Here is an 11,028-nt window from a genome sequence, read left to right as displayed (position 1 = left end):
CTAATGGGTTTGACACCTTGGTAGAAAGTTTCGCCAATTACTGTCAAGGTTAAAAAGAACATTCACTTCATAGGCACTTAAATAGACAGAACACCCAATTTAAGAGCAGCGTAATTGGGCACGTCAGATGAATTACCTGAGCTTAAAGACAGAGTTCATGCACGGAGCGGGATAGCAACCGATAGATGGGGTCAGAGGTCAAACCACATACAACTGTATAGTTAAAACATCACAAACGGCAACATACAGAATGCATTACATTTTAAAGTGCATTAGTAACAACATTTGATACTTAAAGATAGGCTATGATATATAATGTAAATTCTAAACGATGTTAAGTAAGTTATGAAGACTAATACATAAACTTAACTTAAAATCAGAGTTCTGCCATTTAGATTTGATCTAGATCTAGATCAAAAATCTGATTTAACAGTAAAATAGACCAACCAAGAAAATATGTTTGAAAACACAAATGTCACCAGTGATATCCAAAGTAGTCTTATTGCTGCTTTAAAGCAAGTATTGCCGGACGTCATAAAGAAATTACATATTGGCCCTTTAAAGGCAAATGGCTTCATGTAGTAACTCCTATCTACTCATTTTAATGGCTTTAAAGACCAGCCATTGATCACTGCCAAGTCACATTATCCAAACTGTAACCTTTCTTACTGATAAAAATAAAGTGAAAAATGAATGTCATTGAATATGCATGCTTAAACGATGTAAAATGTGTAGCACTGATCTGCCATTGGTTGCAGATCTTAAAGTGATAGTCCAAAAATGACAATTCTGTCATGATTTACTCACCCTTTTGACTTCATTTCTCTGCAGAACACAAAAGAAGATATTTTGAAGAATGCCGGTAGCCAAACAACAGTGGTATCCATTCACTTGCATTGTGTCCATACAATAGAAGTCAATGGGTACCACTGTTGTTTGGTTACTAACATTCTTCAAAAAATCTTCTTTTGTGTTCTGCACTTCAAACAGGTTTGAAATGACAAGATGGTGAGTAAATGATGACAGATTTTTTATTTTTGGGTGAACTATCCCTTTAAGAATGTTTGATGATCTGTCATTGGTTGAACTGTTATTTATACACGTGGATCTGATCTGTCGTTGGTTTTTGTGGGTTTCAGCTTCACAGTGGCAAATGGATTTGTGCCTCTGCAAAAACAAAAAACGAAGTGATTATAATTGCTGCAATGTTTCATTTAGGTCTTGATCCAGTTGCAATGCTGAGAGAACAACCAATTAGGGGTTACTAAACTATACAAGGATATCCAACTCCACCAACCTTGGAAAAAGTTCTGGTTGAGATCCAAAGTTTTCTTGTTGCCTCTGTTAAAAATATATTTTACACATGTTAAAATATATATCACAGAAAAAGCAGGGAAATGCTGAGCATGTTAGAATACAATGTGCCTCCTTTTAATAAAAAAAACACATGATACCAAAAGCAACACACAGCACTATCTTTAAAAAACTCTAAAAAAGCAACTCCATGCAAATGTAAGCCTTAAGTTTTTACCGAAGGTTTTCACCTTACCAATAGGTCAGATGTTAATATTTGGTGGTTTAAATACCCTTAAGTCTCTCTTAGTTTTTAAAGCTTTTTTGTGTGTTTTTAAAGCATTGTTTTCCATAGTCAGGTAAGTGAGTTGTCACATCCATTACCGTCCATATTCCTCATAAATTGGCTCATGAAAATTTAAATAAAATATTTTATGTTCTATGAAGCGCCATACTTCTCCATATGTTGGGTATTACTGCTTCTGGTTTGCAAATTTTAATTCACAAATGTGTGTCATTTGTCACATCCATAGACTGATATTTTTCTAATGTCTGAACTCTATCATCAGGGGTTTAGTAACATATAAACAGATGGCTCAGTCAGTATATTGGTTATAAATACATTCTGTGAGAATTTATATTTCAAGTTTTGACTGAAAATGTCACGCCCACAATGCTGGAATTGGCCAAAAGTTTGGTTGCTGTATGGCAAAGGTACTCAACAATTCACGTCTCACCCATCTGCCGTATTTTGTGGTTGTGATTGTAAAGATTTTGCATGATCACATGCAGGTTTGTACGTAGTCCTGTGTGGCTTGTAAAGTTGAGTACCTCTGGCAGTGTTGGGTGTAACTAGTTACGAAGTAATTAGTTACTGTAATTTAATTACTTTTCCCTTGAAAAAGTAATGTAAGGGATATTTAGTTTTATAGTATTTATTTGAATGAATTAAAAGAGCCGTTTCATGTCTATCCTTGAATCAATTAACTAATCAAGGTTGATATAGGATATAGAAAGTAATTGGTAATAAGTAATTAAATACTTTTTGGAGAGAGTAATTTGTACAGTAATCTAATTACACTATTGAATATGTAATTAGTAACTAGTAACTAATTACTTTTTCAGAGTAACTTGCCCAACACTGACCTCTGGTGTAACAAAGCAGTGGATCAGATCAAAGCACACACACACACACGCACAACATGCACACACACACGCACACACACACGCGCACACACACCACACACACACACACACACACCACACACACACGCACACACACACACACACACACACACACACATGCACACACACATGTCTGGTTTACTATCTCCGTGGGGACAGTACATAGGCGTAATGTTTTTTATACTGTACAAACTGTATATTCTATCCCCTATCCCTAACCCAACCCCTAAACCTAAAGATCATAGAAAACTTTTTGCATTTTTAGATTTTAAAAAAGTATTGTTCTGTACAATTTATAAGCTTTTTTGCCCATGGGGACCTCAATTTTGGTCCCCCATGTGTTGGTGTGCGTTCAGGTTTAGGTCCCCACCGGGATATACAAACATGAACACACACACACACACACACACACACACACACGCACACACACACACACACACACACACACACACACACACACACACACACTCACAGACCATCAGCAGAAAGAGCTGCCCCCTTGTAACCACCAGAATGACGGATGAGGTGTCATGGAGAGAAGAAATTTACCACAGTGCCCCTGCTGGCCATAGTGAGGAACTGACATTTAACATTTAGTCATCATGAAATCAAAACAGAGCCTATTTACTTTCTCCTTCTGTAAATAATCATCAGTTCATCTTATTTCAAAGAAAGATATGTTTGTCTGCATAATCTGTCATCAAATTGCAACATTCCTTATGGCTGACAACAAAAAATCCCACTTAGTCCTTCAATCCCTTCAAAAAATGCCTGAAGTATAAAATCAAGCCCTCTTTAATTTTTATTATTTTGCATTGAATATCTTGAACTGTCACACGAGTGAAGGAAAGTCGTTTGTGAATAGCGTTTGTGGTCTTACTTTGTTTTCTGAATGGGTGGGCGTCACTGGCCGTGACATGCTGGATTTGGTTGATTGAGGTGGAGGAGGCGGTGGGGGCGGAGCCACGTAGTGGCTGCTGCTCTTTGGTTGGTCGAAGAGGTTACTCATACTGCTTCTGCCTCTAAGAGAGCTGCTATTGTACAGCGACAGACACAGATGTCAAAGGTCACGGGTTTAAAGTGAAGCACCTGGTGTTGGGAAATGTGCAGTATCAGTTTACCTGGGGGCAGGTGGTCCAGGTGGCTCGTCTGCGGGACCTACATAAGCAGCTGGGAACCAGCCCTGCCTGAACAATACAGAAAGCGAAAGGATTGAATGAACGTGAAACAAAATCTGGTGGTCAGTCTGACGTGGTCATTAACAGAGGAAACAATAGTCTGTGTTTTTAAACCATCACACTCACATTACTGTTCCAACGGTACAGTGAAAATGGGAGAGCACAAAAATTCTCCAGGTCTTATTTTGTCCTAAGATTTGAACCAGCCCAGATTTATAGTCACTACACCATAAAGTCTAGTGCTAAAGAACAGTGTGTGAAAAGCACTCACCGTCCTGAACTATCACACCGGCCATACAGCCAGCCGTTCCTTGGCTCTTGAACAAGTAAACTTATGGTTTCTCCCCGGTTGAACGGCAGGAGGGTGGGGTTTGCTGCGGCAGGGTGAGACACCAGCGCTCGCATCACTCTTCCTCCAGTCAATCCTGAGATGGAGTTTGAACGACTGGGCTGAGGGGACGGGCCTTCGATTTAAAATGGGGGGATGATTATTTGTCATTAGCAAAGCTGGTTTTGATTACAAATTAGTGAAAGATTATGGTTTGTCATGTTAGATGTTTCTGCAGATGTCATAAGACCAACTCACCTCTTGAGGGAACTCTGCCCAGCGGCTCTGCCAAACGATTAACACCATCAACAAACTGTAAAGGGGAATAAAAAAAGAAATGACTACATTATACTCTAAAACCTTAAAGGGGTCATATGGCGCGAATACTTGTTTTTCTGTGTCTTTAGTTTGTTAAGTTGCCCATGCATGTATTAGACACGTAAAACTGCAAAAATGAAAGTGTCGGAACAAAAGATGCATTCTATCTAAAAGCGAATGCTCACCCAGACCTGCCTGAAACGCCTCTTGTAACCACACCCCCACAAATCTACGTCAGTTCGTGGTATGATTTGACTAAGACCGCCCAAAGTATACGTAAGTAAGGTGGGTGTACCTGTCAGTACAATTGCTTTGGAACCTGATGTTCCAATTATGGTAAGAGGCGTTACATTTCTGTCACACGCTTGCAGTATTCGACCTATCACTACGCACTGGTTAACTGGCCAATCATAGCTCACCTCGCTTTTCAGAGCGATGAGCTTTGTAAAAAATCTGCTTGTTTCAGAGAGGCAGAGAGGCAAAGAGGAGATACAAACATGCACGGTATGTGGAAAATACAGCGTTTTTTAACCTTAAATCGTGTACACACATTGCATTACATCTAAAACAAACGATAATATTCGTTTTAGCCGTGTCATATCACCCCTTTAAAGGTCCAGTCTGTAATTTTTTGGAGGATCTTGACAGAAATGCAACATAATGTACACTATGTCTTCAGAGGTGTAAAAAGACCTTACACAATGAAGCGTTATGTTTTTTTATTACCTCAGAATGAGCTATTTCTATCTACATACACCCCTTACATGGAATTCACCATGTTGTTTCTACAGGAGCCCTAAATGGACAAACTGCTCTACAGAGCGCGTTTGTAAATACGTTATCTCCTTCGGCAAAGAAGCAAAAATGTGACGACATCTTAGTTCTGTGTCAGCCACCGTAGTGCTGAAAATTTCACACACTGGACCTTTAAGGGTTATTAAATACATTAAGGATAATGTAGAGTCTGATGGACGTTACTGCAAAATAAATCCAAACAGGGTAATGACAGACTGTACATTATTCGGTGTATTACTACTTACCAAATAAATAAAATAAATGGACATTAAATATTGATTTGAGTTTACATGATTTGATGGATTTTCGAAGAGGCGCTGTAGACGGTTATGAGAATCATCAAACAAGCACAGTGACAACAACAATGAATCATATTTTAGTGTAATGATCGCTAAACTGTATAAGCATATTATGTTATTCTTTTTTTGCGCACCACATTATCATCTAGTCGTGAAGGAGTGCGTGGACGAGATTCTCTTGTGTGATTCACCAGATCTTTCCACCCCTCCGATCTGCTCTGAAGAGTGCCCCCTGTCTGTGGGAGGAAAACAGTTAATTTTGCTTTAAAAATGGCTAAACAAAACCACAAATTTTCAGCAGGTATTAAAAAGTATTATAAAAGATTGATCCGAAAAGCATAAAGCAAAACTGGTTTTATAATGTTTCAAAGTAATAAAAAATACAATGCGTGAACATCTGTTGGTATCACCTTGATTATGTCTCAAAGCACTGAGACACTATTAAGCAGCTGGTTGATACAGTCACTCATAAAAATAATGACAATATTAACCTTGTTCATGAGATAGGCAATAGACTTTGTGAGACCGCAGTGTTTCTCTGCCAGGAATCGATATCTTCTTTCCTCCTCCCTTAACGCCTCTTTTTGACTTTCCCTCAGAAAACGCACATATTCACCGCCGTCCTACACACACACACACACACACACACACACACACATCATTACCAATGTAATCATCATTCTTTTTCTGTGTTTTATTGCACCATCGTGAGTGATAATGTTCTTCTGCCATCTGTCTTAAAAAAGTTGCTCATCACCATCATCTTTGTGATACATGGTCTGTGTAAATATACAAACTAGTTCCAGCCTATTCAGCATTGCATCTGATGCATATTGCACACAAAATGGAAGTTTTCTAGGGGTCAAGATGTAAAGATTCGATCCTTCTGGCATCTGCAGCCCAGAACTTGCAACCAGAAGGTTGTTGGTTCCATCCCTGTGAACAACGCAGCATAAAATACCAGCAATGTGCCCAAACCTCAAGTTGTTCATGAGCACCCTTACTGAATTATAATATGATAAATAAGACAACCTTTGGTCCTGTGGACACCATTGACATCATAGGGTAAATCAAGACCACAAGTGCATTAGTCGGGAAAGCGCTCTCACCTGTGGAACCCCTCTCCTCATTTGCCTCTCCAGTGCAGTTGCCTGGTTTCTCACCTCCATATCATATTGCCTCCTGCTGGCCTGGAGGAGAACATGAATCAAAAAATCAATAAATATGTTTGCTTTTTAATATTCGGCTTCATGCTGTTTAGTCGATGTTACTTCTTTCAAGTTTTGATAAAGTAGTCGTTAACAATGGCCATTGGTCTGCTCTTAGAGTTCATTCATAAAAACAACGATGGCTGGATTTATTAAAACATGCAGGTTTTGTACTATTGATGTATTGAAAAGTTTCAATATATAAAAGTATTTTAGATCTAAAACTCACTAATATGTACTCTTTATCCAACCTGACGTTGTGCTCCATCTCCTGCAGGACCTCAGAGTGAAACCAACGGAACTACATCACACACAGAGACAGTGACTGATCAAACATAGGTTTGGCCATAAAGACAGTCAATAACTGTCAACAAAGACACGTAAGCAGAGGATATTGAGAGATGGTTAACCAGAGAATAAGAGAGAGAGCGGGTTACACACCACTCCCTCCAGTTCACTGGTGAGTCTCCTCTGATTCTCAGAGATCTGTATCAATACATCACCTGCAAAACACACACACACACACACACACACACACACACACACACACACAGTCAGGTTTTATCCTGTATGTAAACCCATAACATCTATTCTATTCTATTTTGTTGTCTGTGTGTATGGGGAGTTGCAAGTTTTGTCTGCATAGGGACCATGTCACCACATGGATAGTAAAATCTGAAATAACACTGTGGTGACCAGCCAACAGCCCTCACAAGAAAAACAATTTAATAGACGGACTAAATCACTTCTCAATTCCAGACCCACAGCACTACAGATTTTGTAATACACCTGGGTGTGTCAGATGAGAATGCAAAATGTAAAGTGCTGTGGATCTCCATGAGTTAAGAGTCACTCTCTGAAATGTCTTGAAATTAAAATGTAAAGTGAGAAAGCATATACTTTGTATTTGTTCAAATTGAGATTTTATGCTGCTAAAGGATAAGCACACATTGTCAGGCTGATCGTCATCATGTGTCGATCATCATTTATTATTTAAAATCACAGATTAAGCACAGTTACCTGATATTTACCCTACAACGTACACACACTCTGAGCATGCACATCATCTCTCTCTCTCTATCCTCATCAAAAATTATTTATAGCAATAAAAGCATCATTGATATGTATATAATGGAATGGTTTGATTAAACCGCAGGGAAATGTCTGCCAAAACACATTTGTGATCCAGGAACAAAGTACGTTTAGGAGTAAAGTACAATTTGTGTGTGTGAAGGACACAAGCTCCCTCCCAGTTTATCACCTTCAATAAAAACGCAAAACTTCTCTGTGTCACTGAAAATATTATACTTTAAACTTACTTAATTAAATTACGGACTGGTTCCACACAACAAAAATTTGTTATCTCTACTCAAATACTTAATGAATGAGTAATAAGTTAGTTTAAGGTTAGATATTTTCTCATTTTGATAAAAGATGTATAAATAACATTTTATTGCAACTTTTACTCTCCCTATTCAGCCCCGTGCAAAGCATGATGGGAAGTGGAAAACCTGTTCCGAGTTTCTATAACTCTACTTTAATACAACTAAAAATACAATTTATATGGGCTATCTCAACTCAAATGGATTAAATTGGCTCAAAACAATTGTGTTGTGTTAACTTGATTTATTTCAGTCAATTGAACAAGCATTAAATATTGTTTTGATCTACTTGATTGAAACATGTTAATTTAAAATGTTAACATTTAGTTAAGCCAAAGCATTGCTGTTTTTAGTCCGTTTAACACAATGCAATTGTGTTTGAACATAAAACCTAATACAATGGTGTTAAAACAAAATGAATTGTTTAAATGAAGTGAACAGTATCGGAAATTCATTGTTTTTTTGAGTATGTATGTGTGTGTGGTGAAAAGTACAGAACAGTGTATCTAACATCTTTGGACAGATAAAAGTGTCGTGCTGTCAATTTATATGTGAAAGAAGTGCAGAAGAATGAGATAATAAGTGACAACGCTTACCCAGCAAACGTGAGGACATACTTTGCATGGCTTGTTCACCCATCTTCGCCAAAGCGTTGAAATAGGTCTCACTTGTGACAGCAAGGGCTGTAAACACACAGACATGGTTTATTTACCAATGTAAGCGTGACTTTTTTACATTGCAATTAATAAATTAATAAACAAATTGTATCATTTATTAAATAAATAATATTATTTTTGAAGAGTTCATTTGCAAAATCCATTAAAAAAATTAAAAACAATTTTTATTGTGTTGTCATATTTTCATTGCGTTTTTATTGCGTTAGTAAGCTGTATTTTTATAGTTATTATTAATCAAAACAACCCAACTGCTATTTTTTATTATTATTAATCAAAACAACCATTTGATTGATATTAACTGGAACGCACAGTAAAAAACACGATTTCTTTAATGGAGTTATCTGTTTTTGCAATGAACTGATCACTGATAAATAAATATATAAAATTATCAGATTATTAATTAGAATTTTTATTAATGTCTTGTTTTCCAGTAAAAATATCCAGACATCAATAAAACAAAAATGAATTTAGCTGACAGGCAAAATATTAAGATTATAAGTCATAAAAAATCAAATAAATTCACTTATTCTTGAATATTACTCAACTGTTTTATTAGCTAAATAAATTGTTTAAAAAAAAAAAAAAAACATTTTTAGTGTTTTAAATTTCTTTAAATAAAATTGCACACATTTCCTGAAATTTCTTGTTTTCTTTGTTAAACCATTTAATATATCTATTCTTCAGTTTTGTTTTGCTGTATACATGCAAAATGTTTGATTCTAAAAGCCACACCAGTATTTATATTGTTTAATAACAGGTTGTTTGATTGCTGTCTTTGATAGTTTATGTCTTCCGTTGAAGTAACAGATTTCATTACCAGCTCAGTTTCATGCAGAGTGAAACTCAAGCTCATAAAATAGACAGTCATTAAACAATGATGATAAATCAGCCAATGTTGGTAATGTAATGCTTATCATCAGTGACAAGCGGTGGGTCAAAGTTCAGCCTGTCCACTTTTCACTTTTCATCTCATTCATTCTCTCTCTAACGTTCTCATGGTCACTTGCCTTGGAAAGCCTGAATGTAGCCGTTTCCCAGTGCCGCCAGTTTCTGCATGCCCGGGTTAAACTGCTCCATTATGTTCTGTGCAATATAGACAAAAAATATGTATGATGGTACGAATGACAGATCAGTTGTCAACATGTTTTATTGCTATAAATGACTCCACACTAATCCGTCACCTTGGAAACAGATTATCAGAACAATGTTTTCAAACTAAAATCTACTTCTGAAATTTAAATGTGTTCCAATACAGTGTATCGTATTTTTTATTAATACAATAACATGCCGGTAAATTATGTTTATAGAGTATATTATTGTATTTCAATTTAGTATTGTATTTCAACTTCAATTTAAACTTGTTTAAAACGTTTAAGATGACGAAAACTATGATCCATGCTTAGTAATCATTGAATCGGTTTACCTTTCACCATGTTTTCAAACATAGTTGTGAGAGATCATAATTCACATTCTAAGAAAGCTTTACACTTACTGTATAAATGCCCAGGGTGCTGCGATGAAGTTGATCACTGTTTTGTGCCGACATCCTGAACTCACCGTGACACAAGAAACCAAAAACAATGTCCACTCTCCAAACAACAAACACAACACAGATAACCCGCTGCTGTCTCTTGGCCTCCCACCTTGTCTCCCGTGTCTCGTATGTGTATGTAAGACAGAGACAGTGGAGAGGAGGGGTAGGAGGAAAAAGAGCTATTGTCAGCCATGTGGCCTGTAAATTATTGAAAAGAGTAATAAGGGTGTGACTGAGGTTAGACACCTGCCCCAAACACTGCACACCTGAGACAGACAGAGGCGGATCTTCTACAGTATATATTTTTAGCTGTTTTTCTCACTGAAATACAATTTATGCCATTTGATTTTTTTATCAGTTAAACTGACATTTCAGATGCTGTATGAAGGCATACAGATCCTATATTTCCTGAATCCTGGTAATTTGCAAAAAATCAACAACAGGTCACTACCAATAAAAAAAGCGTACAAACATCCATAAAACTTCTTATGTGTCTTATGTGTATTTTATAATTTTCCTGTTTTCTGTCATATTTTCCTCATGTTTTTATACTTAACTTTATTCTTTTTCTGATGTCTATTCTGTTTGTTGTAAAAGGTATTTTCTGTAATGCAGCTTTGCAACAAAGAAAAATTGTGAAAAGAAGAAAAATAAACTGAAGAATGCATATAATAATATTTAATATAATATCAATAGACAATATATAAGTATAAAATGCAATGTTGAAAATGTTGATGTTATATTTTACATAAACACAACATTTAAAAAAGAAGGCTAATATATTAAGTTAGCCTATAGGCTACAACTAGTCTATATAACTAAATTATCCGT

General features: G+C 36.5%; 1 protein-coding gene across 3 annotated transcripts; it reads right to left on the bottom strand.

Annotated features, from left to right (window-relative positions):
• Nucleotides 1-996: 996 nt before the first annotated feature.
• On the bottom strand, nt 997-10,900 carry baiap2l2a (BAR/IMD domain containing adaptor protein 2 like 2a). Of its 3 annotated transcripts, XM_057347239.1 has the most exons (14): nt 10,156-10,900; nt 9,671-9,746; nt 8,583-8,669; nt 7,046-7,107; nt 6,834-6,905; nt 6,506-6,586; nt 5,888-6,019; nt 5,531-5,632; nt 4,243-4,297; nt 3,928-4,120; nt 3,600-3,665; nt 3,359-3,512; nt 1,298-1,341; nt 997-1,167 (listed from the first exon to the last, which is right to left on the bottom strand). In XM_057347239.1, exons 1-14 carry the CDS (start codon nt 10,207-10,209, stop codon nt 1,095-1,097), a joined length of 1,251 nt encoding a protein of 416 aa, XP_057203222.1. In that variant the 5' UTR covers nt 10,210-10,900; the 3' UTR covers nt 997-1,094. The 3 variants fall into 3 exon arrangements, with proteins under 3 accessions (XP_057203222.1, XP_057203220.1, XP_057203221.1); XM_057347237.1 differs by having other exon boundaries at nt 9,671-10,900; XM_057347238.1 differs by having other exon boundaries at nt 3,359-3,509; nt 9,671-10,900.
• Between the last annotated feature and the right edge of the window lie 128 nt (nt 10,901-11,028).

This window comes from Triplophysa rosa, linkage group LG11, assembly GCF_024868665.1.
Source record: "Triplophysa rosa linkage group LG11, Trosa_1v2, whole genome shotgun sequence".
NCBI lineage: Eukaryota > Metazoa > Chordata > Actinopteri > Cypriniformes > Nemacheilidae > Triplophysa > Triplophysa rosa.
This window is presented reverse-complemented; position numbering and strand designations above follow the sequence as displayed.

Excerpts from the sequence above, each read along its gene's own strand:
- baiap2l2a (XM_057347237.1), bottom strand. The coding sequence starts at position 9,806 with ATGTTGACAACTGATCTGTCATTCGTACCATCATACATATTTTTTGTC. Across the intron at positions 6,906-7,045 it reads CCAGTGAACTGGAGGGAGTG|TTCCGTTGGTTTCACTCTGA; the intron begins GTGTGTAACCCG and ends TGTGTGATGTAG. Across the intron at positions 6,587-6,833 it reads TGGATAAAGAGTACATATTA|GCCAGCAGGAGGCAATATGA; the intron begins GTGAGTTTTAGA and ends GTTCTCCTCCAG.